The sequence below is a fragment of the Arachis ipaensis genome, chromosome B10 (assembly GCF_059453495.1).
Source record: "Arachis ipaensis isolate K30076 ecotype BB chromosome B10, ASM5945349v1, whole genome shotgun sequence".
Taxonomy (NCBI): domain Eukaryota; kingdom Viridiplantae; phylum Streptophyta; class Magnoliopsida; order Fabales; family Fabaceae; genus Arachis; species Arachis ipaensis.
The window spans coordinates 95,231,711-95,259,529 of NC_142435.1; the positions used below are offsets into that span (position 1 = coordinate 95,231,711).

General features: G+C 38.4%; 1 protein-coding gene and 1 non-coding gene across 2 annotated transcripts; both read left to right on the forward strand.

Moving 5' to 3' along the window:
* Positions 1 to 1,415: 1,415 nt before the first annotated feature.
* Positions 1,416 to 1,523, forward strand: LOC148580939 (small nucleolar RNA R71). The gene has a single exon (XR_015894272.1). It is a non-coding gene; the product is annotated as a small nucleolar RNA R71 (small nucleolar RNA).
* A 9,996-nt stretch (positions 1,524 to 11,519) lies between these two features.
* LOC107620679 (uncharacterized) lies at positions 11,520 to 12,035 on the forward strand. The gene has a single exon (XM_016322807.1). The coding sequence runs from the start codon at positions 11,520 to 11,522 to the stop codon at positions 12,033 to 12,035; it is 516 nt and encodes a 171-aa protein (XP_016178293.1).
* Positions 12,036 to 27,819: the final 15,784 nt, after the last annotated feature.

The following is a 27,819-nucleotide window of genomic DNA, read 5'->3' on the forward strand; positions in this document are numbered from 1 at the left end:
GCTAGGAAGGGTCTTCCAAGGATGATGGATTCATCTTCATCCTTCCCACTGTCTAGGATTATGAAATCAGTAGGGATGTAAAGGCCTTCAACCTTTACTAATAAGTCCTCTACTAATCCATAAGCCTGTTTCATTGATTTATCTGCCATCTCTAGTAAGATTCTTGCAGCTTGTACCTCATAGATTCCCAGTTTCTCTATTATAGAGAGTGGCATGAGGTTTATCCCTGACCCAAGGTCACACAGAGCCTTCTCAAAGGTCATGGTGCCTATGGTACAAGGAATAAAGAACTTTCCAGGATCCAGTTTCTTCTGAGGCAAAGTTTGTCTTATCAATGCACTTAGTTCATTAGTGAGCAAGGGAGGTTCATCTTCCCAAGTCTCATTACCAAATAATTTGGCATTCAGCTTCATGATTGCACTAAGGTACTTAGCAACTTGCTCTTTAGTAATGTCTTCATCCTCTTCAGAGGAAGAATACTCATCAGAGCTCATGAAGGGCAGAAGCAGGTTGAATGGAACCTCTATGGTCTCTGTAGGAGCCTCAGATTCCTTCAGGTCCTCATTAAGGAACCCTCTAGTGTTCAGAGGACATCCCATGAGGTCTTCCTCATTGGGATTCACGTCCCCCTCCTCCCTTATAGGTTCGGCCATGATGGTCAAATCAATGGCCTTGCACTCTCTCTTTGGATTTTCTTCTGTATTGCTTGGGAGAGTACTAGGACGAGTTTCAGTGACTCTTTTACTCAGCTGGCCCACTTGTGCCTCCAAATTTCTAATGGAAGACCTTGTTTCATTCATGAAACTTAGAGTGGCCTTAGATAGATCAGAGACTATATTTGCTAAGCTAGACAGATTCTGCTCAGAATTTTCTGTCTGTTGCTGAGTGGATGATGAAAAAGACTTGCTATTGCTAAACCTGTTTCTTCCACCATTATTAAAGCCTTGTTGAGGCTTTTGTTGATCCTTCCATGAGAAATTTGGATGATTTTTCCATGAGGGATTATAGGTGTTTCAATAGGCTTCACCCATGTAATTCACCTCTGCTATTGCAGGGTTCTCAGGATCATAAGCTTCTTCTTCAGAAGATGCTTCTTTAGTACTGTTGGATGCAGCTTGCAATCCATTTAGACTCTGAGAAATCATATTGACTTGCTGAGTCAATATTTTGTTCTGAGCCAATATGGCATTCAGAGTATCAATTTCAAGAATTTCCTTCCTCTGAGGTGTCCCATTACTCACAGGATTCCTTTCAGAAGTGTACATGAACTGGTTATTTGTAACCACGTCAATGAGTTCCTGAGCTTCTGCAGGTGTTTTCTTTAGGTGAATGGATCCACCTGCAGAATGGTCCAATGACATCTTTGATAATTCAGACAGACCATCATAGAATATATCCAGGATGGTCCATTCTGAAAGCATGTCAGAAGGACACTTTTTGGTCAGTTGCTTGTATCTCTCCCAAGCTTCATAGAGGGACTCACCTTCCTTCTGTCTGAAGGTTTGGATTTCCACTCTAAGTTTGCTCATCTTTTGAGGTGGAAAGAATTTGGCCAGGAAAGCACTGACCAGCTTTTCTTAAGAGTTCAGGCTTTCCTTAGGTTGTGAATCCAACCATGTTCTAACTCTGTCTCTTACAGCAAAAGGGAAAAGCATTAGCCTGTAGACCTCAAGGTCAACCCCATGAGTCTTAAAAGTGTCACAGATTTGCAAGAATTCAGCTAAGAACTGATGAGGATCTTCCAATGGAAGTCCATGAAACTTGCAATTCTGTTCCATTAGAGAAACTAATTGAGGCTTAAGCTCAAAGTTGTTTGCTCCAATGGCAGGAATTGAGATGCTTCTTCTACAGAAGTCAGAAGAGGGTGTAATGAAGTCACCAAGCATCTTCCTTACATTATTGGCATTGTTGTTATTTTCGGCTGCCATGTCTTTTCCTTTTTCAAAAATTTCTGTTAGGTCCTCTCCAGGGAGTTGTGATTTAGCTTCTCTTAGTTTCCATTTAAGAGTTCTTTCATGTTCAGGATCAGCTTCAACAAGAATGCCTTTATCCTTGTTCCTACTCATATGAAAGTGAAGAGAACAAAGAAAATATGGAATCCTCTATGTCACAGTATAGAGATTTCTTTATGTGAGTAGAAGAAGAGGAGAATAGAAGAAGGAGAAGAGAAAAATTCGAAAATTAATTAAAATAAAATAAAAATATTTTTTTATTTTAAATATTAATTAGAATTCGAAAATTAAAAGGAGAAATAAAATTAAATTAAAATTTAAAACAATTAGTTAATTAAAAAGAATTTTGAAAAATGGGGAAGGAGTTTTCAAAAATTAGAGAGAGAAAATTAGTTAGGTGGTTTTGAAAAAGATATGATTGAAATAGAAAACTTTTAAAATCAAACAAAAAGTCAGGTAGTTAATTGAAAAAGGATTTGAAAATCAAATTTGAAAAGATAGGAAGTTAGAAAAGATTTTGAAAATTGATTTTTGAAAAAGATATGATTTGAAATTTAATTTGAAAAATATTTGAAAAGGAAATTAAAAAGATTTAATTTTTAAAATTAAAGTTGATTACTTGACTAACAAGAAACTAAAAGATATGATTTTAAAATTCAATGATTGAACCTTTCTTAATAGGCAAGTAACAACTTAAAAAAATTTTTGAATTAAAACATTAAATGTTAGTGAGATTTTCGAAAATATGAACTAAGAATGAGAAAAAGATTTTGAAAATCAATTTTAAAAAATAAAAAGAAATTTCGAAAATTATGTAAAAATAAATGAAAAATATTTGAAAAAGATAGAATTTTGAAATTGAAATTGATGAGTAAAACAAGGAAAGATATTGTTTTTTATTTTTTTTGAATTTTTAATGAGGAAAGAGAAAAACATAAAAATGATGCAAAACACAAGAAATTAAGATCAAAACACATAATGCATGCAAGAATACTTTGAATGTCAAGATGAACACCAAGAACACTTTGAAGATCAAGATGAACATCAAGACTTATTTTTGAAAATTTTTAAGAAAAGAAAAACATGCAAGACACCAAACTTAAAAATTTTTAAACCTTAGACACTAATAATTCAAAAATGCATATGAAAAACAAGAAAAGACACAAAACAAGAAAATTTAAAGATCAAACAAATAAATTCATCAAGAACAACTTGAAGATCATGAGGAACACATGCATGAATTTTTCGAAAATTAAGAAAAAATTAACAAGATGCAATTGACACTAAACTTAAAACTTGACATAAGACTCTAACAAGAAACACAAAATATTTTTGGTTTTTATGATTTTAAAAATTTTTTTTTGATTTTTTCGAAAATTATTTTGGGAAGAACGAAAAAGAAAAATATTTTTTTTTGAATTTGTCGAAAATAATTAATAAAAAGCTTTAAATTAAAATAAAATTACCTAATTTGAGCAACAAGATGAACCGTCAGTTGTCCAAACTTGAACAATCCCCGGCAACGGTGCCAAAAACTTGGTGCACGAAATCGTGATCGTTCATTCCTTGGTAACAGCGCCAAAAACTTGATACGCACGTTCATAATCTTAGTTCTTTGTCACAACTTCGCACAACTAACCAGCAAGTGCACTGGGTCGTCCAAGTAATAAACCTTACGTGAGTAAGGGTCGATCCCACGGAGATTGTCGGCTTGAAGCAAGCTATGGTCACCTTGTAAATCTCAGTCAGGCAGATTCAAATGGCTATAGAGTTTTAATAATTAAAAGATAAATAAAACGTAAATAAAGATAGAGATACTCATGTAATTCATTGGAGAGAATTTCAGATAAACGTATGGAGATGCTTTTATTCCTTCTGAACCTCTGCTTTCCTACTGCTTTTATCCAATCCCTCATACTCCTTTCCATGACAAGCTGTATGTTGGGCATCACCGTTGTCAATGGCTACATCCCGTCCTCTCAGTGAAAATGGTCCAAATGCGCTGTCACCGCACGGCTAATCATCTATCGATTCTCAATCATGCTAGAATAGGATTCAGTAATCCTTTTGCGTCTATCACTATGCCCAGCACTCGCGAGTTTGAAGCTCGTCACAGCCATCCCTTCCCAGATCCTACTCGGAATACCACAGACAAGGTTTAGACTTTCCGGATCTCAAGAATGGCTGCCAATAATTCTAGCCTATAGCACGAAGACTTTGATCGTAAATCAGGAGGCTAAGAGATATGCATTCAAGCTTGCTTTCATGTAGAATGGAAGTGTTTGTCAGGCACGCGTTCATAAGTGAGAATGGTGATGAGCGTCACATAATCATCACATTCATCATGTTCTTGTGTGCGAATGAATATCTTAGAGAAGAAACAGGCTTGAGTTGAATAGAAAAACAATAGTACTTTGCATTAAATCATAAGGAATAGCAGAGCTCCACACCTTAATCTATGGTATGTAGAAACTCCACCGTTGAAAATACATAAGTAAAAATAGGGTAGACACGGCCGAGTGGCCAGCCTCCCATGGAGGTCTAGAGATCTAAAATGATCAAAAGATCCAAAAAAATGATCCAAAGATGATAGTAAAAAGTTCTATTTATACTAAACTAGTTACTAGGGTTACAAAAATAAGTAAATGATGCAGAAATCCACTTTCGGGCCCACTTGGTGTGTGCTTGGGCTGAGCATTGAAGCTTTCACGTGTAGAGGTCTTCCTTGGAGTTAAACGCCAGTTTGTAACCTGTTTCTGGCGTTTAACTCTGCTTTGCAACCTGTTTCTGGCGTTGAACGCCAGTTTGCGTCGTCTAAACTCGGGCAAAGTATGAACTATTATATGTTTTTGGAAAGCCCTAGATGTCTACTTTCCAACGCAATTGATAGCATGCCATTTGGACTTCTGTAGCTCCAGAAAATCTACTTTGAGTGCAGGGAGGTTAGAATCCAACAACATCTGCAGTCCTTCTTCAGCTTCTGAATCTGATTTTTGCTCAAGTCCCTCAATTTCAGCCAGAAATTACCTGAAATCACAGAAAAATACACAAACTCATAGTAAAGTTCAGAAATGTGATTTTTATTTAAAAACTAATAAAAATATACTAAAAACTAATTAAATCATACTAAAAACCATGTAAAAACAATGCCAAAAATCATATAAATTAACCGCTCATCACCTCTATATGCAAAGTTCTTTAAAGAGCTTATCAATAAAAAGAGAAGTTGGCATGAAAAGGAAACTATATTGCTCACTGAAGAATGCAGTGCATTAATCCAGAAAGGGCCTCCCCCAAAACTTGAGGACCCTGGAAGCTTTTTCCTACCTTGTACCATTGGCAACATAAGCATCAATAAAGCAATGTGTGAGTTAGGAGCAAGCACCAATCTAATGCCCTCTTATCTGATGAAAAGGCTGTGCATAGAGGAGGTAAAGCCCATACAGATGTCACTAGAGCTAGTGGACAAGTCCGTGGTGTTTTCCAAAGGTGTGATTGAAAACCTTTTGGTCAAAGGAGACAAGTTCATATTCCCTGCAGACTTTGTGATTCTGGACCTAGATGAGGAAGGAGGTAATTCCATCATTCTAGGAAGACCATTCTTGGCGACGGCAAGGGCTATTATAGATGTGGAACAAGGGAAATTAACCTTGAGAATGCATGATGAAATCATTACTCTAAATCTCTTTCCAAAAACACAGCACTCTGATGAAAAGAAAGACTGCATGGAGATCAACAAAGGAGATCTACAGTGGAAGGAAGGAACCAACAAGACACTCACTAATTCCCTTCCAAAGTAAGAAATAAGCAACAAAGCAGGATGGATGAAAAATGAAACTGTGCAGAGTGATGAGGGAAAACAAGAAGAAAATGAGATGCAGCCCACTGTCAAAGGAGAAGGATCACCAAAAAGGAGGAAGAAAAGCAAGAAAAAAGCTTAAAAAGTGTAGAAGAACAAAAAGATACCAACTGAGGGATTTTCAAAGGGAGATAAAATACAGTTAATCTACCAACAGTTGGGAACAAACCAACAAGTCGATGACTACTACGCTGTCAGTAGGATACTCTCATTGGAGCATGCAGAAATTAAACATCAGGGCACTGGAAGGAAGCTTACAGTGAGGGGAGACAAGCTGAGACACTACCGTCATCAACCACCCTAATGAAGGCCCGATGTCAAGCTAGTGACAATAAAGAAGCGCTTGTTGGGAGGCAACCCAACCTGAGGTAGTTTTCTTTTCATAGACATTTCAATAAAAAGGTTAATTAGTTTTACCTGTATTGCAAGGAGCTAAGTTTGGTGTTGTACACCAAAATAATCTAAGAGAAAATGAAGGATTCTAAGTTTGGTGTTCCACCAAAAAAATCTCATCTTAAGACACACTCTCACCTTCTGCATAATGCTAGCTCCAAGCAATCAAATAAACCATTTAACCAATCTGTTGTTTTCTAGTCTTTAGTTCTATTACCCTTGGCAGAGACAAAAGGATTTCACATATGGTTAACTTGATGTATAAGAAACATTGGCAAGGAACTAAGTTTGGTATTCACACACCAAAGTAAGTTCAAAATGCTCACAAATAAGTCGTGTTAGCTAACCATTTGCTTAAGGGCTTGAGAAACAAGCAACTTGTGAAGAGTATACATGAAAACATTCAATCTGTGGAGGGAACCTGCATCATTGTCCAAAGGAAATGTAACAAGGAGAAATAATGATGACAGAAAAAGAGCTGAGAAGACATTCCCAACAGGTTGTATTGATACTTAATCCTTGCTGCTTTGAAGTACTTTAATTTGGAAATTCCTATATGTCTTGCTGAAGTGTTCAATTAAATGCAAGTGAAAATGTTTACTGAGAAATACTTGGATCTGCATAATTTTTGTCATCCATCATTAGCTTGAATTTTGTTTTATATTCCTTTCTGCAATAAATAAAAGAAAAATGTTTGGTTTAGAAAAGTGATTGTCCAATGTTGTAGAAATGAGAATGAAATTCAATGGTGGTAATTGTTTGAATCAATTGTTAGATCATAAAACAAAAAGCTGCATAATAACATGTTCCTTGAAGTGTGAGTTAGTTTGCTGCTATAATCTGTCAATTAATGAAAGTTCCCTTGATAATGATTCAAAAAAAAAAGAAAAAGAAAGAGAAAAGCCAAGAATTGATAAAGAAACAAACAATAAGGCTAGACACTAATAGCTTGGACCCTAGGACATATGGCTGTGGTGTTTTTGTACTAGGATAAGCTTGGACAAGTAGGTTCTGAGGAGTATTTTGAAACTTCGCCACTTAGATCAACTGATTTGGGATTTCCAACCAAAAGTCCACTATCAAGAGCAACCTAGCTACAAAACATTTAGTGATCCAAAGAGATGCTGGGCATCAATGTTCCTAGGAAGAAATTGTGAGCCATGTGTCTATGTGAAGAAATGTTGAGCAAAAAAAATTAAGCTAAAGGCTACTGCAATATTTGCCACCAAGCTTTCATTAAGTAATAAGTTCTCCAAGCAAAATAAAGAAGGAAAAGCTAGCAAGGGATTAAGCAAAAAGTAAAACATTGTAGCAGCAACCTTAGTAAACCTTTGAGGAAACATTGCTTATATAGCAGCAAGTAATAAATGAGCTACCATTGTCTGCATAAGACCCCATGTACCAAGTTCAATTATCTACTAAATAAGGACATGCATACTTCTCTGGACATTCAGTTATGTCAAAATGAAGGGGTGACCCGTGACAATCACCCACTATCTTCGTTACTCGCTTAGCCAAGGTCCACGTGCCTGACAACCACAAGCGGTCTACATGATCTTCAACATAGTCATTGGACGATAGCCGGAATATATTCTCTTGGGTCTCTAATCCACAGACCGAGTCCGTGAGATTAAAATCTTCGTGGTATAGGCTAGAACCGATTGGCAGCATTCCTGAGATCCGGAAAGTCTAAACCTTGTCTGTGGTATTCCGAGTAGGATCTGGGAAGGGATGACTGTGACGAGCTTCAAACTTGCGAATGTTGGGCGCAGTGACAGTGTGCAAAAGGATAGAGAGATTCTTTTCTGACGCTAGTGAGAACCGACAGATGATTAGCCGTGCGGTAGCTGTACCTGGTATTTTTCATCTGAGACGAGAAATCCAACAGTTGATTAGCCGTGCAGAAGCCATACCTGGTATTTTTCATCTGAGAGGATCATACAACTTGCCATGGAAAGGAGCACGCATGATTGGAAGAAGACAATAGGAAAGCAGAGGTTCAGAAGCAACAAAGCATCTCCAAACGCTTATCTGAAATTCCTGATGACAAGTCATCTTATGCTAGCTTTTCAAGCATTTTTCACTTGTTTCATTAGGTTTTATGCACTTTCTTGCATTGTAAATAAGTAATTTGGAGTGGAATTGCATGGTTTTGTTAAATCAATCAACCATCCTTTATTTGACACTAAATCATGAGGTTTAAGCTACAATTAATTAGTTTTTGAATGATTTATAAACCTTGTGAATGTGGTGATACTTTGATTGGTTGTTTTGTTTACTTGTAGGTGAAGAAGAGAAAGAAACAAGGAAAGCGTTGCCTAAGGAAGAAGAAAAGTGTGGCCTATGGAAGAAGGAAAGCATGGTGCATCAAGGGAGAAGCCATAGCGCTCTCTCTAAGAGCTCAGCACTCTCTATGAGAGCCCTACTCAAGGCCAAGGAAGCAAAGCAAGGAATGTTGTGCTCTCCTTGTTAACCGAGCACCAAAGAAGCAAGGAAAAAATCACAATGCTCGGTTAACACAAATGACTTTATTTGGCTCCATTCCAATTTAATTCAAGGTGAAATATTTGCTAATAAAGCCACCAAGGTTCGAACCCATGAGCCAAGGGACCAAGAGAAGCGCTACTTGCAAAAAGAAATGAGCCAAAATGGTTTGGCAAAGGTTCGAACCAGGGAACTTCATGAAGAGCAAGGAAGGAGTGTTACACTCCTTTACAAGGAAAATAGGCAAAAGGGCTCAGCAAGGATTCGAACCAGGGACTTGCACTCAAGGGGGAGGCACTAACTTTGTTTATTTCACAAGGAAATTGGCTGAAGTGCATCCAGCGAGATTAGAAGCTAGGACCTCACCAAGGCAACATGGATGCTGCGCTCTTGGTGTTCACCGAGCGCTATTGCTTGACCAAGGCTTGGAGCGCAACAAAATTTGACACGGCCAAGGAGTTTGGTGCGCAAGACTTGGCAAGGTTGGATGCTGCACTCTCCCCACTCACCGAGCGCTACTCTGATGCTGCCCAAAGAAGTGTGTCGCACAAAAATTGGAAGGCCAGCAAAGGGAAATGCGGCGCTCTTGTCAGCAACCGAGCACTCTACTGGGAGTGTGGCCCATGGTCAAAATTCAACCAAAATTCCACTTAAATTGAATTCTTCACAAAAATTAAAAAGCCCGTTCCAAATTCTAAAATCCAAAAATAGGAAGTGTATAAATAGAAGTTAGTTTGATTTAGAGAGGGGTTTTGATCTTTTTTAGATTTTTACTTTTCATTTGAGAGCTCATTTTAGATTTTAGCTTTGGGTTTGGGAATTGAGAAGAGAATTGAATTTTCTTCTTCTTTGTTCTTACTTCTGCACTTTCTACTCTTTGTTTTAAATGTTGGATTGAGAATTGAAGGAATTCTGTTTCATTCTTGATCTGAGATCTCTATTGTTTACTTTCTGCATAATTTCAAAGAATTGTGATTTGGATCTAAGGTTCCTTTACTGCTTCCATCATTTACTTCTTCTGCAATTATTCTCTTATTGGATCAAGGAAGGAATTGAGATCTAGACTTGTTATCTAGTCTCCTTCAACCCCTGAGATCTTCAATTTCTCTTTTAATTTGTGCAATTGAGCTAAATTCATTTTCTATTTTGCTTTTCCAAGCAATTCTTCTTTTCTGTTTAGATCTGCTACATTTCAATTCATCTTTTACTTCTCTGAATGAATGTCATTTACTTTCTCTTGTTTACTTTCTGAAATCCCAGCTCCCAAAGCCCTTTATAATTCAAGCAATTTACATTTCTTGCACTCTAAGCTTCAGCTATTTACATTTCTTACAATTTAAGTTTTAGTCATTTATATTACTCGCACTTTCAGATTCAGCTCCTTTACTTCTTTTGTCCCTTAAATTACTATAAATTTTCCCTCTCCCTTTAAATTTCATGCAATTTAGCTTCTGTTGAACACAAATCACTCAACTCAACACTTGTTTGCTTGACTAAATCAACAACCTAACTAAAATTTCTCAATCCTTCAATCCCTGTGGGATCGACCTCACTCATGTGAGTTATTATTACTTGATACGACCCAGTACACTTGCCGATGAGTTTTGTGTTGGATCGTTTTCCATACATCAATTCCCACCAATGAATCACATAAGTATCTTATTTTATTTTATGTTTTATTTGTCTCTTAATTATCAAAACCTCATAACCATTTGAATCCGCCTGACTAAGATTTACAAGATGACTATAGCTTGCTTCAAGCCGACAATCTCCGTGGGATCGACCCTTACTCACGTAAGGTATTACTTGGATGACCCAGTGCACTTGCTGGTTAGTTTTGCGGAGTTGTGAAAGGTGTGATCACAATTTCGTGCACCAGGATGGATGGATTGTAACTTGTAGCAGTGAGCACAACTAACTAACCACCACTGGTGTGGGGTCAGCAGGAGGAAAACTATAAAGAGCAGTAGCAAGAGCAAGTGCAGTACATGCACAATCAAGGAGCTAGACAAAATGATTTCCATGGGGACACTTACAACTCATCCTGGAGGAACCACCCCAATTTGAAGTGGGGAGACAACCAAAACCAGCAGCCTTGGCAGAGAAACTCAAACCAGAACAATTCCAGAAACACAAACCATCAAAACCATCAAAACACTAACCAAAACCAATACAGAAAACCACAAAACAATCAACCCCAACCTAACTACTATCCACCCAATAACCTATCCACTAACCAAAATAATTATCATTCACCCTCCACATCTCATAATCAACCACAACCACCCCAAGAATCTCAAAGGACCTCCAACTTGGAGATAATGATGGAAAAGATGATCAAGCATCAAGAATTGGCCAACAAGAACCATGAAGATTTACTAAGGAACTTGGAAAGGCAAATTGGACAATTGTCCAAGCAAACATTAGCTGAGAGACCAACCAATGCACTACCAAGTGACACCATTCCCAATCCCAAAGAAGAATGCAAAGAAATCCAATTAAGGAGTGGAAAAACCTTGGTAAATGACAAAAAAACTAACAAGAGGCCAGCTGAGAATGATGAGGCCAGCAACAAGGAAGAAGTGACACTTAAGGAGAAGGACCAAGAAAAGCTTAAGGAGAAAGAGGAACAGCCACAAGCTTTAAAGAAGGGAAAGCAAATCATGGAGGAGCAATCACAAGAATAGAGGAAGATAGTGAAGACTTGCACCCCTCCTCTGCCATATCCTCAAAGATTTCACAAGGAGATCAAAGATCAACAGTTTCCAAAGTTTTTAGAAGTTTTCAAGAAACTGGAAATCAATATTCCACTTGCTGAAGCATTAGAGCAGATGCCTCTATATGCTAAGTTTCTTAAAGAGCTCATCAACAAGAAAAGGAGCTGGAATGAAAACGAGACAGTGATCTTGACACAAGAATGTAGTGCAGTGATCCAAGAAGGTATCCCACCAAAACTCAAAGACCCTGGGAGCTTCTTCTTGCCTTGTACAATTGGTAACATGATCATTGACAAGGCACTGTATGATTTAGGATCCAGTATCAACCTGATGCCTTTGTCTATGGTGAGAAGGCTATCTATAGAAGAAGTGAAGCCTACACAGATGTCATTGGAGCTAGTGGATAGATCTCTGGTAATTTCCAAGGGGGTGATTAAAAATCTCTTGGTCAGAGTATGGAAATTCATATTTCCAGCAGATTTTGTAATCCTGGACTTAGGTGAAGAGGGCAATGACTCTATTATATTGGGAAGACCTTTCCTGGCCACAACAAGGGCTATCATTGATGTGGAACAAGGAGAAATGACTTTGAAGGTAAATGATGAGAAGATCACTCTAAATGTCTTCTAGGAAGTACATCATACTGTTGAAGAGAAGAGCTGCATGAGGATTGAAGAAGAAGATTTGCTTTAGAAAGAAAAACCCCATGAAGCACTCATCAGCTCACCTGTGAAGCAAGAGATGGACAGTGGAGAAGAAAAAAAGGGAAAGGAAGATGTAAATAATGAGAAGAGAAGGAAGGAAGAAAGTGAGAAGTTGATCATAAGGAAGATAGACCCTGATACAAAGCCTGCTGAAAAGACAGAAGAGCCACCAAAGAAAGGAAAGAAGAGCAAGAAAAGGATTCTAAAAGGGTGGAGAAACAAAAGAATCCCAACTGAAGGGTTCTCAAAAGGAGACAAGGTACAGTTGATATATCAGCAGTTGGAGATAGATCAACAAACTGATGATTACTACATCGTCAATAAGATACTCTCACTGGAGCATATGGAGATTGATCATCAACGCACAGGAAGAAGGCTCACAGTGAGAGGGGACAAACTGAGGCACCACAATCATTAGCCACCCTAACAAGGGACCAATGTCAAGCTAGTGACAATAAAAGAGCGCTCCATGGGAGGCAGCCCATGATTTAATATTCATGCTTTTGTTTTAATTTCAATAATTAATGGTTCTTCTAGCATAGATTTGAGCTCTCATGAGCAAATTTGATAACTGCATACATCATTTTGAAGCATATGTTTGATCCCTAAGTTTGGTGTGCCTGAAGGCACTTTAAAAGAGCTTTTCAAGCATGCTGATCATAAAACCAATTTAGGATATATACTCATCCATTCCATTGAAAGTATATAGCCAAACATTAAGTTTGGTGTCTATATATGCTATGAATTTCAAGAAAATCACTTTTTCTCAAAGCTTCAAATTCATGAATAGATAAACCATATATTGCATCATTGTATGAGTTTATTGCATTAAGGTAGAAAATAAAGTGTTCCTTATAATGAATATACTCATTATGATAGACATTCATTAGGTTTCACATGAAGCACTTAGTAGAAAACAAGTTTGGTGTTCACCAAAATTTTGTTGAAATTCCTAAGGGACATAGTTGGTTTTTCATAAATAAGAAACATATAGTAAATTTTGTTTTTCTTTATTGCTTTTCACTTGATAAACACCACCGTAACAAATTTAATCTTTGGCTTACCATTTCCTTGGTTTAATTGGATAGGTAGGAAGAAGATTTAGAGGAAAAGACAAAGCCACATCATGTACGGTTGTCACAAGAGGAAAAAGTGAGTCACATGTGCTTAGGGAATGGTGTTCTCGTGGAAACAAGACAAAATCTGCATGGTTCAACACCTAGGAGGCCGAACCACATGCCCAATGAAGGAGTGATCCTTGTCTTCAACCATCTCTACATGCACACCGTCCATTTCATGGATCTTCAACAATAATTTGCTCAATCCTCACCCTTCATTGCAACTTAATCGAATCCTCCAACCTAATGTTTTCTTTCAACACTTCATACCTTCTATAAATTGGCAGTAACACTTCCTAAGCTCACATACCATTGCTTTCTTCATACATTCCTCCCAAACATGTTACATCATCCTTCTCTCATCCAAAGACATCACACAACACCTTACCTCCCATTCCTTCCATCATAACCGTGCTTTAACCAAGGCCTATCTTCTCTTCCTCCTTCCTTCCTAATTCATGGCTTCATCAAGTTCCAGAAAAAGGAAAGGAAAGGAACCAGTTGAAACAGAACCACCAACCTATGATACCAAGAGATTTAAGTCTCAATTTCATGAATCAAGATATCATAGGCTAAAGGAATCAAAGAAAGTCATTCCAGAAATGGGCTTCAGATTGAAAGATGGAGAATACCCCATCATGAGAAGAATAACCGTAGAGAGGAGATGGGAACTTCTATGTGAACCTCTCACAGACATAAGTGCAACCATGATAAGGGAATTCTATACAAATGCTGTGAGGTCAAGCAAGACCAGCCTTCCCTACAAGAGCTACATTAAGGGGGTTGAGGTAGATTTCAGCCCACCATCCATCATGAAAGTCTTACAGATAAGAGTGATACCCTATGGAGAGCCTAGCTTTGAGGAAAGAATGGCAGATGAGAGCGATCCTGATGAGATATTACATGGTCTATGCTTTGAAGGCAAAGACTGGGAAAGGGACTCTGATGGGGCTCCAAGCCACTTGAAGAGAATGGATATCATACCTGAGGCCAAAGGGTGGTATGAGATAGTGAGAAGGTCCATACTCCCAACCGGAAATACATCTAAAGTCACAATAACGAGAGCAATTCTGACATATTGCATACTTAGGGGAGGAGAAGTCAATGTCCCACAGCTCATAGCAGATAACATTCAAGAGATGGCTGAGGATACTAGAAAATCAAGCAGACTTGGTCACCAAAGTACCATTTTGAGGCTCTGCAATAGAGCAGGAGTACTCTTTGAGGATGTAAATATAGATCGGGTAACAGGAGGCAGAGGAATCACCAAGCAAAAAATGGATGGTATCCCTAAAACCGAGGAGGAGAGAAGAGCTCAAGGAAGAAACAGGAGACCACAAGTGGAGGGAGAACAAGCTTCTGGTGCAATAGACTTAAGCCAAATGCAAAGAGCCATTGAAGAAATGTCTTAACAATACATGAGAGCACAGGAGCAACAACAGGAGCAATACTTAAAGCAACAAGAGCAGTATTTGAAAGCCCAAGAGCAACAAGAGCATTGGTAGTAGCAAATGATGGAGAAGCAAGAAAATTTCCAGCTCAAGATGTTGGATCAACAGAGAGAGTTTCAAGCAATAACTCTTGATTGGCAAAGGGAACAATAGGCACACTCTCAAGAATCATTTAACAGATTGTCCATACAACAAGCCAAGCAAGGATAGTACATCCAAAATCTCTACCAATGGAAGAATATATATCATACAATTTGAGAGCATAGTGATGAGCGGATAATTTATACGCTTTTTGGCATTGTTTTTAGTATGTTTTTAGTATGTTTTAGTTAGTTTTTATTATGTTTTTATTAGTTTTTATTTAAAAATCAATTTTCTGGACTTTACTATGAGTTTGTGTATTTTTCTGTGATTTCAGGTATTTTCTGGCTGAAATTGAGGGACCTGAGCGAAAATCTGATTTAGAGGCTGAAAAAGAACTGCAGATGCTGTTGGATTCTGACCTCCCTGCACTCGAAGTGGATTTTCTGGAGCTATAGAAGCCCATTTAGCACGTTCTTAATTGTGTTGGAAATTAGACATCCTGGGCTTTCCAGAAATATATAATAGTCCATATTTTGCCTAAGATTTGATGGCCCAAACAGGCGTTCCAAGTCAGCTTAAGAATTGTGGCGTCAAGACGCCAGAACTGGCACAAAAGCTGGAGTTAAACGCCCAAACTGGCACAAAAGCTGACGTTTAACTCCAAGAAAAGTCTCTACACATGGAAGCTTCAATGCTCTGCCCAAGCACACACCAAGTGGGCCCGGAAGAAGATTTCTGCATTAATTACTTATTTCTGTAAACCCTAGGCTACTAGTTCTCTATAAATAGGACCTTTTACTATTGTATTTTCATCTTTGATAAGTCTTATGCTATCTTAGATGCTTTTGGAGGCTGGCCTCACGGCCATGCCTAGACCTTGTTCTTATGTATTTTCAACGGTGGAGCTTCTACACACTATAGATTAAGGTGTGGAGCTCTGCTGTTCTTCATGAATTAATACAAAGTACTATTGTTTTTCTATTCAACTCAAGTCTATTTCTTCTCCAAGATATTCATTCGCACCCAAGAACATGATGAATGTGATGATTATGTGACACTCATCACCATTCTCACCTATGAATGCGTGCCTGACGATGACTTCCGTTCTACATGCAAACAAGCTTGAATGTGTATCTCTTGGGTTTCTAATCTAAGATTAGAACCTTCGTGGTATAGGCTAGAATTATTGGCAGATATTTTTGAGATCCGGAACATCTAAACCTTGTCTGTGGTATTCTGAGTAGGATCTGGGAAGGGATGACTGTGACGAGCTTCAAACTCGTGATTGTTGGGCGTCTGACAGACGCAAAAGGATCAATGGATCCTATTCCAACATGATCGAGAACCGACAGATGATTAGCCGTGCGGTGACAGCGTGCGTAGAACATTTTCTCTGAGAGGACGGGAAGTAGCCATTCACAACGGTGATGCCCAACATAAAGCTTGCCATGGAATGGAGTATGAATGATTGGAAGAAGGGAATAGGAAAGCAGAGGTTCGAGAGGAACAAAGCATCTTCATATGCTTATCTGAAATTCCTACCAATGAATTACATAAGTATCTCTATCTTTATCTTATTTTATGTTTTATTCATCTTTTAATTATCAATCCTCCATAACCATTTGAATCCGCCTGACTGAGATTTACAAGATGACCATAGCTTGCTTCAAGCTGACAATCTCCGTGGGATCGACCCTTACTCACGTAAGGTTTATTACTTGGACGACCCAGTGCACTTCTGGCTAGTTGTGCAAAATTGTTGATGATCACAATTTCGTACACCAAGTTTTTGGCGCCCTTGCCGGGGATTGTTCGAGTTTGGACAACTGACGGTTCATCTTGTTGCTTAGATTAGGTACTTTTCTTTTTATTTTTCAGAATTTTTAAGAATGAATTCTAGAGTTTCAAGGTGATGTTCTTATCATCAAAAAAGCTGATTGATTCTCATCAATTTAGCTGCTGAATGTAATGTCCTGCTGAAGCTTGGCTAACCATGTCTAATCTTTTTAGACTGAAGCTTTAGACTAACATTGCATGATTCCTGGAATTCTTATTAAAAGTTTTGAATCTCTTTATTCTCTTTTCCATATAATTTTTGAAATATCACAAAAAAATTTATAAAATCATAAAATCAAAAATATTTTTATGTCTCTTGTTTGAGTCTAGTGTCTAATTTTTAAGTTTGGTGTCTTGCATGCATTGTTTATTTGATCTTAGTTGCATTTTTTATTGTTTCTCATCATTAAAAATTGTGTCTTTTCAAGTCAATAATACAGAGAATTGAAGATTCAGAACATTCAGTAGAGGAATTAAATAGAAAAAGCTGGGCGTTCAAAACGCCCAGTGAAGAAGGAAAACTGGCATTTAAACGCCAGCCAGGGTATCTGGCTGGGCGTTTAACGCCCAAAAAGGTAGCATTTTGGGCGTTAAACGCCAGAATGGATGCCATTCTGGGCGTTAAACGCCAGAATGGATGCCATTCTAGGCGTTTAACGCCAGGATGACACTAGAGGGAAGATTTTGTTTTTAATTCAAATCTTTTTCAAATTTTCATAATTTTTCAAAGTCAAATCTTTTTCAAATAATATCTTTTCAATCATATCTTTTCAAAATCAATTTATTTTCAATTTTTTTATTTTATTACTATTTTCGAAAATCCTTGCTACAATTAATAATTTAATTCAAAATTTTCTAGTTGTTACTTGCCTATTAAGAAAGAATCAAAAGTTTTAATTCTAGAATCATATCTTCTAATTTCTTGTTAGTCAAGTAATCAACTTTAATTTTAAAACTTTCTCTTTTTAATTTGATCTTTAATCATATCTTCTCAATCATATCTTTTCAATCACATCTCTTTCAAAATTAATTTTCAATCATATCCTTTTAATTTCTAATTTCAAAATCTTTTTCAAAATCACTTAATTTCTTTCCCAATTTTAGTTTTCGAAAATCATCAATCAAATTTTCAAAATTTCTTTTAATTATTTCAAAATCTTTTACTTTAATTTCGAAAATTCTTCCCCTCTTCTCACATCCTTCTATTTAAGGACTAACACTCCTCCACTATCAACAATTCGAACTCTATCCCTCTTGATAAGTTCGAATTCTTCTCTTTCTACCTTCTCCTTCTATTCTTCTTTTCCTCTGACACTTCAAGGAATCTCTATACTGTAACATAGAGGATTCCGTACTTTCTTGTTCACTTCTCTTTCATATGAGTAGGAGCAAAGACAAAGGCATCCTTGTTAAAGCTGATCCTGAACCTGAAAGGACCTTGAAGAGAAAGCTAAGAGAAGCTAAAGCATAACTCTCTCTAGAGGGCCTAACAGAGCTCTTCAAGGAGGAGGAAACCATGGCAGCCGAAAACAACAATGCCAACAATGCAAGGAAGGTGCTTGGTGACTTTACTACACCTACTCCCGACTTCTATGGGAGAAGCATCTCAATCCCTGCCATTGGAGCAAACAACTTTGAGCTTAAGCCTCAATTAGTTTCTCTAATGCAACAGAATTTCAAGTTTCATGGACTTCCATTGGAAGATCCTCATCAGTTCTTAGCTGAATTCTTGCAAATCTATGACACTGTCAAAACCAATGGGGTTGACCCTGAAGTCTACAGACTTATGCTCTTCCGTTTTACTATAAGAGACAGAGCTAGGACATGGTTGGATTCACAACCCAAAGAAAGCTTGAACTCTTGGGAAAAGCTAGTCAATGCCTTCTTGGCAAAGTTCTTTCCACCTCAAAAATTGAGCAAGCTTAGAGTGGAAGTCCAAACCTTCGGACAGAAGGAAGGAGAATCCCTCTATGACGCTTGGGAAAGATACAAGCAATTGATCAGAAGGTGTCCTTCTGACATGCTTTCTGAATGGAGCATCATAGGTATCTTCTATGATGGTCTGTCTGAACTGTCCAAGATGTCATTAGATAGCTCTGCTGGAGGATCTCTCCATCTAAAAAAGATGCCTGCAGAAGCTCAGGAACTCATTGAGATGGTTACAAATAACCAATTCATGTACACTTCTGAAAAGAACCCTATGAATAATGGGACAAATCAGAAGAAAGGAGTTCTTGAGATTGATACTCTAAATGCCATACTGGCTCAGAATAAAATATTGACTCAGCAAGTCAATATGATTTCTCAAAGTTTGTATGGAATGCAAGCTGCACCAGGCAGTACTGAGGAAGCTTCCCCTGAAGAAGAAGCTTATGATCCTGAGAACCCAGCAATGGAAGAGGTGAATTACATGGGAGATTCCTATGGAAACACCTATAATCCTTCATGGAGAAATCATCCAAATCTCTTATGGAAGGATCAACAGAGACCTCAACAAGGCTTCAACAATAGTAATGGTGGAAGAAATAGGTTTAGCAATAGCAAGTCTTTTCCATCATCTTCTTAGCAACAGACAGAGGATTCTAAGCAGAGCCACCCTGACTTAGCAACTATAGTCTCTGATCTAATTAAAGCCACTTAGAGTTTCATGACTGAAACAAGGTCCTCCATCAGAAATTTGGAGGCACAAGTAGGTCAGCTGAGTAAGAAAGTTACTGAACTCCCTCCTAGTACTCTTACAAGCAATACAGAAGAGAATCCAAAAGGAGAGTGCAAGACTATCAACATGACCCACATGGCCGAACTTGGAGAGGAGGAAGAGGCAGTGATCTCCACTGAAGAAGACCTCACTAGACGTCCACTGGCCTCCAAGGAGTTCCCTCATGAGGAACCATGGGAATCTGAGGCTCACACAGAGACCATAGAGATTCCATTGAATTTACTCCTGCCATTCATGAGCTCTGATGAGTACTCTTCCTCTGAAGAGGATGAAGATGTTACTGAAAAGCAAGTTGCTAAATACCTTGGAGCAATCATGAAGCTAAACGCCACGTTATTTGGTAATGAGACTTGGGAAAATGAACCTCCATTGCTCACTAAAGAACTAGATGACTTGACTAGGCAGAAATTATCTCTGAAGAGACAAGATCCTGGGAAGTTCTCAATACCTTGTACCATAGGCACCATGACCTTTGAGAAGGCTCTGTGTGACCTAGAGTCAAGTATAAACCTCATGCCTCTCTCTATAATGGAGAAGCTAGGGATCATTGGTGCGCAGAAATTGTGATTACACTTTGATTATGTAAAATTCATTGCTCTTTCTTTCCCTGGCAATGGCGCCAAAAACATGATGCCAATACCATGGTTCACAACTTCGCACAACTAACCAGCAAGTGCACTGGGTCGTCCAAGTAATACCTTACGTGAGTAAGGGTCGAATCCCACGGAGATTGTTGGTATGAAGCAAGCTATGGTCACCTTGTAAATCTCAGTCAGGCGGATATAAAATAGTAATGGGGTTTTCGAAAATAATTAATAAAATAGGGATAGAAATACTTATGTAAATCATTGGTGAGAATTTCAGATAAGCGCATAGAGATGCTTTCGTTCCTCTGAACCTCTGCTTTCCTGCTGTCTTCATCCAATCAGTCTTACTCCTTTCCATGGCTAGCTTTATGCAAGGGCATCACCGTTGTCAGTGGCTACATCCCCTCCTCTCAGTGAAAATGGTCAACACACCCTGTCATGGCACGGCCATTCATCTGTCGGTTCTCGATCATGCTGGAATAGGATTCATCCTCCTTTTGCGTCTGTCACTAACGCCCAGCACTCGCCAGTTTGAAGCTCGTCACAATCATTCAATCATTGAATCCTACTCAGAATACCACAGACAAGGTTTAGACTTTCCGGATTCTCTTGAATGCCGCCATCATTCTAGCTTACACCACGAAGATTCTGATTAAGAGATCTAAGAGACACTCATTCAATCGAAAGTAGAACGGAAGTGGTTGTCAGGCACGCATTCATGGGGAATGATGATGATTTTCACGTTCATCACATTCAGGTTGAAGTGCGAATGAATATCTTAGAAGCAGAATAAGTTGAATTGAATAGAAAACAGTAGTACTTTGCATTAATCTTTGAGAAACAGCAGAGCTCCACACCTTAATCTATGCAGTGCAGAAACTCTACTGTTAAAATTACATAAGTGAATAGAGGGTAAGCATGGCCGAATGGCCAGCCTCCCATGGAGGTCTAGAGATCTAAAAATGATCAAAAGATGTCTAATACAATAGTAAAAAGTCCTATTTATAATAAACTAGCTACTAGGGTTTACAGAAGTAAGTAATTGATACATAAATCCACTTCCGGAGCCCACTTGGTGTGTGCTTGGGCTGAGAATGAATGTTACACGTGTAGAGGCCATTTGTGGAGTTGAACGCCAGGTTTTGATCCATTTCTGGCGTTCAACTCTGGTTCTTGATCCATTTCTGGCGCTGAACTCCAGAATCGGGCAAAGAACTGGCGTTGAACGCCATTTTGCGTCATCTATTCTTGGCCAAAGTATGGACTATTATATATTGATGGAAATCCCTGGATATCTACTTTCCAACGCAATTGGAAGCGCACCATTTTGAGTTTTGTAGCTCCAGAAAATCCATTTTGAGTGCAGGGAGCTCAGAATCCAACAGCATCAGCAGTCCTTCTTCAACCTCTGAATCTGATTTTTGCTCAAGTCCCTCAATTTCAGCCAGAAAATACCTGAAATCACAGAAAAACACAAAAACTCATAGTAAAGTCCAGAAATGTGAATTTAACATAAAAACTAATGAAACCATCCCTAAAAGTAACCAGATTCTACTAAAAATATACTAAAAATAATGCCAAAAAGCGTATAAATTATCCGCTCATCACAACACCAAACTTAAATTGTTGCTTGTCCCCAAGCAACTGAAAATCAAATAGGATAAAAAGAAGAGAATATACTATAAATCCCAAATTATCAATGAAACATAGCTCCAATCAAATGAGCGGGACTTATAGCTTTTTGCCTCTTGAATAGTTTTGGCATCTCACTTTATCCATTGAGGTTCAGAATGATTGGCATCTATAGGAACTCAGAGTTCAGATAGTGTTATTGATTCTCCTAGTTTAGTATGATGATTCTTGAACACAACTATTTTATGAGTCTTGGCCGTGGCCCTAAGCACTTTGTTTTCCAGTATTACCACCGGATACATAAATGCCACAGACACATAATTGGGTGAACCTTTTCAGATTGTGACTCAGCTTTGCTAAAGTCCCCAATTAGAGGTGTCCAGGGTTCTTAAGCACACTCTTTTTTTTTGCTTTGGACCTTGACTTTAACCGCTCAGTCTCAAGTTTTCACTTGACACCTACACGCCACAAGCACATGGTTAGGGACAGCTTGGTTTAGCCGCTTAGACCAGGATTTTCTTCCTTTAGGCCCTCCTATCCACTGATGCTCAAAGCCTTGGGATCCTTTTTATTTTCTCTTGCCTTTTGGTTTTAAGGGTTATTGGCTTTTTGCTCTTGCCTCTTGGTTTTAAGAGCTTTTGGCTTTTTCTGCTTGCTTCTTTTTTTCGCCTATATTTTTTTTCGCCTATTTTCTCTCTTTTTTTTTTCTGCAAGCTTTGTTCTTTGCTGCTTTTTCTTGCTTCAAGAATCATTTTTATGATTTTTCAGATTATCAAATAACATGTCTCCTAATCATCATTCTTTCAAGAGCCAACATATTTAACATTCTTAAACAACAACTTCAAAAGACATATGCACTGTTCAAGCATTCATTCAGAAAACAAGAAGCATTGTCACCACATCAATATAATTAAGCTAAGTTCAAGGATAAATTCGAAACTCATGTACTTCTTGTTCTTTTGAATTAAAACATTTTTCATTTAAGAGAGGTGATGGATTCATAGGACATTCATAATTTTAAGACAAAGTTACTAACTACTAATGATCATGTAGTGAAGACACAAACATAGATAAGCACATAACATAGAAAACGAAAAACAGAAGAAATAAGAACAAGGAATGAATCCACCTTAGTGATGGTGGTGTTTCCTTCTTGAGGAACCAATGATGTCCTTGAGCTCTTCTATGTCTCTTCCTTGTTTTTGTTGCTCCTCCCTCATTGCTTTTTGATCTTCTCTAATTTCATGAAGGATGATGGAGTGCTCTTGATGTTCCACCCTTAGTTGTCCCATATTGGAACTCAATTCCCCTAGGGAGATGTTGATTTGCTCCCAATAGTTTTGTGGAGGAAAATGCATTTGAGGCATCTCTAGGATCTCATGGTGATGAGCTTCATACGCTTCTTGAGCTCCATGAATGGGCTCTCTTGCTTGCTCCATCTTTTTCTTAGTGATGGGCTTCTCTTCCTTAATGGAAATGTCTCCTTCTATGAAAGCTCCAGCTGAGTAACATAGATGGCAAATAAGATGAGGAAATGCTAGCCTTGACCCAGGAGAGGGCTTTTCGGCTATTTTGTAGAGTTCATTGGAGATGACTTCATGAACTTCTACTTCCTCTCCAATCATGATGCTATGAATCATGATGGCCTGATCCACAGTAACTTCAGATCGGTTGCTAGTGGGGATGATGGAGTATTGGATGAATTCCAACCATCCTCTAGCCACAAGCTTGAGGTCCAATCTTCTTAGTTGAACCGGCTTGCCCTTGGAGTCAATCTTCCATTGAGCTCCTTCTACACATATGTCCATAAGGACGTGGTCCAACCTTTGATCAAAGTTGACTCTTCTTGTGTAGGGGCGTGCGTTCTCTTCCATGTTTGGCAAGTTGAACGCCAACCTCACATTCTCCGGACTAAAATCTAAGTATTTCCTCCGAACCATTGTAACATAGTTTTTTTGGATCCGGGTTCTTACTTTGATCATGGTTCTTGGTGATCCATGCATTGGCATAGAACTCTTGAACCATTAGGATGCCGACTTGTTGGATGGGATTTGTTAGAACTTCCTAACCTCTTCTTTGGATTTCATGTCGGATCTCCGGATACTCATTTCTTTTGAGTTTGAAAGGGACCTCGGGGATCACCTTCTTCTTGGCCACAACATCATAGAAGTGGTCTTGATGGGCTTTGGAGATGAACCTTTCCATCTCCCATGACTCGGAGGTGGAAGCTTTTGTCTTCCCTTTTCCTTTTCTAGAGGATTCTCCGGTCTTAGGTGCCATCAATGGTAATGGAAAAACAAAAAGCTTATGCTTTTACCACACCAAACTTAGAATATTGCTCTCCCTCGAGCAATAAAAGAAAGAATAGAGGAAGAAGAAGAAGATATGGAGGAGAGGGGGAAGGGGTTGTGTTTCGGCCAAGAAGAGAAGAGAGGGTTGTGTTGTGTGAATTTGAAGAAGAATGGAGGGCTTTATATAGGGAAGGGAGGGGGGGAAGGTTTCGGCCATATGGGTGGGTTTGGGTGGGAAATTAGTTTTGAATTTTGAGGGTAGGTGGAGTTTATGAGGTAGGTTTATAGGGAAGAGTGGATGGATGTGAGTGGTTAAGAGGTGATGGGGAAGAGAGATTGAGGTGATTGGTGAAGGGTTTTGGGGAAGAGTGTTTATGGGAATACTTGAAAGAGGGGTGAGAAGAAGTGAGTGGAGGTAGGTGGGGATCCTGTGGGGTCCACAGATCCTGAGGTGTTCAAGGATTTACACCCTTGCACCAAATTAGGCATGTAAAATGCCTTTGCACACAACTCTGGGCATTCAGCGCCAGGTTGGTGCCCATTTTGAGCGTTCAACGCCCATTTGTTGGCCATTTCTGGCGCTGAACGCCAGAACCATGCCTGTTCTGGGCGTTCAGCGCCCAAATACTGCCCATTTTGGGCGTTCAGCGCCAGAACCATGCTCTGTTCTGGCGTTGAACGCCAGGCAGGTGCTTCCTCCAGGGTGTGATTTTTCTTCTTCTGTTTTTGATTCCGTTTTCAATTTCTATATTTATTTTGTGACTCCACATGATCATGAACCTATAAAGACATATAACTAAGAAAAATATTATTAGATAAATAAAAATTGGGTTGCCTCCCAACAAGCGCTTCTTTAATGTCAATAGCTTGACAGTGGGCTCTCATGGAGCCTCACAGATGTGCAGAGCTTTGTTGAGACTCTCCAACACCAAACTTAGAGTTTGGATATGGGAGTTCAACACCAAACTTAGAGTTTGGTTGTGGCCTCCCAACACCAAACTTAGAGTTTGACTATGGGGGCTTTGTTTGACTCTGCTTGGAGAGAAGCTTTTTCTGCTTCCTCTCCATGGATGCAGAGAGATATCCTTGAGTTGTAAACACAAGGTGGTCCTTATTCAATTGAAGGATCAATTCTCCTCTGTCCACATCAATCACAGCTCTTGCTGTGGCTAGGAAAGGTCTTCCTAGGATGATGGATTCATCCTCTTCCTTTCCAGTATCCAGAACTATGAAATCAGCAGGGATGTAAAGGCCTTCAACCTTTACTAACACGTCCTCTACTTGTCCATAAGCCTGTTTTCTTGAATTGTCTGCCATCTCTAATGAGATTTTAGCAGCTTGCACCCTATAGATTCCCAGTTTCTCTATTACAGAGAGGGGCATGAGGTTTATTCCTGAACCAAGGTCACACAGAGCTTTAAAGATCATGGTGCCTATGGTACAAGGTATTATGAACTTTCCAGGATACTGTCTCTTCTGAGGCAATGTCAGTTGATCCAGATCACTTAGTTCATTGATGAACAAGGGAGGTTCAACTTCCCAAGTATCAATGCCAAATAATTTGGCATTTAGCTTCATGATTGCACCAAGAAACTTGGCAGTTTGCTCTTCAGTAACATCCTCATTCTCTTCAGAAGAGGAATACTCATCAGAGCTCATGAATGGTATAAGGAGGTTCAATGGAATCTCTATGGTCTCTAGATGAGCCTCAGAGTCCTTTGGTTCCTCAGAGGGAAGCTCCTTATTGATCACTGGACATCCCAGGAGGTCTTCCTCCTTGGGATTCACGTCCTCCTCTCCCTCATTGGGTTCCGCCATTTTGGTTATGTCAATAGCCTTGCACTCTCCTTTTGGATTTTCTTCTGTATTGCTTAGGAGAGTGCTAGGAGGGATTTCAGTGATCCTTTTACTCAGCTGGCCTACTTGTGCTTCCAAATTTCTAATGGAAGACCTTGTTTCATTCATGAAACTCACAGTGGCCTTAGATAGATCAGAGACTAAGTTTGCTAAGCTAGATGGGTTCTGCTCAGAATTCTCTGTCTGTTGCTGAGTGGATGATGAAAAAGGCTTGCTATTGCTAAACCTGTTTCTTCCACCATTATTAAAGCCTTGTTGAGGCTTTTGATCCTTCCATGAGACATTTGGATGATTTCTTCATGATGAGTTATAGGTGTTTCCATAAGGTTACCTAAGTAATTCACCTCTGCTATTGCAGGGTTCTCAGGATCATAAGCTTCTTCTTCAGAAGATGCCTCTTGAGTACTGTTGGATGTAGCTTGCATTCCATTCAGACTCTGAGAAATCATATTGACTTGCTGAGTCAATATTTTATTCTGAGCCAGTATGGCATTCAGAGTATCAATTTCAAGAACTCCCTTCTTTATAGGCATCCCATTACTCACAGGATTCCTCTCAGAAGTGTACATGAACTGGTTATTAGCAACCATGTCAATGAGTTCTTGAGCTTCTACAAGCATTTTCTTTAGATGAATGGATCCACCTGCAGAAGTATCCAATGACATCTTTGATAACTCAGATAAACCATCATAGAATATATCCAGGATGGTCCATTCTGAAAGCATGTCAGAAGGACACTTTTTGGTCAGCTGCTTGTATCTTTCCCAAGCTTCATAGAGGGATTCACCTTCTTTCTGTCTGAAGGTTTGAACATCCGCTTTATGCTTGCTCAGCTTTTGAGAAGGAAAGAACTTGGCTAAGAAAGCCGTGACCAGCTTATCCCAAGAATTCAGGCTGTCTTTAGGTTGAGAGTCCAACCATATTCTAGCTCTGTCTCTTACAGCAAAAGGGAAAAGCATGAGCCTGTAGACTTCAGGATCTACTCCATTAGTCTTAACAGTATCACAGATCTGCAAGAATTCAGTTAAGAACTGAAAAGGATCTTCAGATGGAAGTCCATGAAACTTGCAGTTCTGCTGCATCAGAGAAACTAGCTGAGGTTTCAGCTCAAAATTGTTTGCTCCAATGGTAGGAATGGAGATGCTTCTTCCATGTAAATTGGAATTTGGTACAGTAAAGTCACCAAGCATTCTCCTTGCATTATTATTATTTTCAGCTGCCATCTCCTTTTCCTGTTTGATAATTTCTGACAAGTGCTTGCTGATTTGTTGTAATTCAGCTTCTCTTAGTTTCCTTTTCAGAGTCCTTTTAGGTTCTGGATCTGCTTCAACAAGGATGTTCTTGTCCTTGCTCCTGCTCATATGACAAAGAAGAGGGCACAGAAAAATAATAATAATAGGGATCCTTTTTACCCAAGTATAGAGGTTCCCTTTAGGTGAGTGGAAGAAAAGGAGAAGAAAAGAGAGAGAGGGAATTTTCGAAAATTGTTTTTGAAAAAATAGTTAGTGATTTTCGAAAATAGTTTTTGAAAAAGAGTTAGTACTTTTCGAAAAATAATTTTTGAAAAAGGTTAGTAATTTTTTTTGAAAGGTTTAAAATCAAAAGTTAAAATAATTAATTAATAAAAAAGAATTTTTGAAAAAGAGGGAGATATTTTCGAAAATTAGAGAGAGAGAGTTAGTTAGGTGGTTTTGAAAAAGGTAAGAAACAAACAAAAAGTTAGTTAGTTAGTTGAAACAAATTTGAAAATCAATTTTGAAAAGATAAGAAGTTAGGAAGTTAGAAAAGATATTTTGAAATCAAATTTTTGAAAAGGATAAGATAAGAAGATATTTTTGAAAAGATATGATTAAAATTAGTTTTTGAAAAAGATTTGATTTTTAAAATCACAATTAATGACTTGATTCACAAGAAATCACAAGATATGATTCTAGAACTTAAAGTTTGAATCTTTCTTAACAAGCAAGTAACAAACTTGAAATTTTTGAATCAAAACATTAATTGTTATTGTTATTTTCGAAAATTATGATGTAAAATTAAGAAAAATATTTTTGAAAAATATTTTTATAATTTTCAAAAATAACTAAAAAAATGAAAAAGATTTGATTTTTGAAAAAGATTTTGAAAAAGATAAG

Excerpts from the sequence above, each read along its gene's own strand:
- LOC107620679 (XM_016322807.1), top strand. The coding sequence starts at position 11,520 with ATGCCTCTATATGCTAAGTTTCTTAAAGAGCTCATCAACAAGAAAAGG.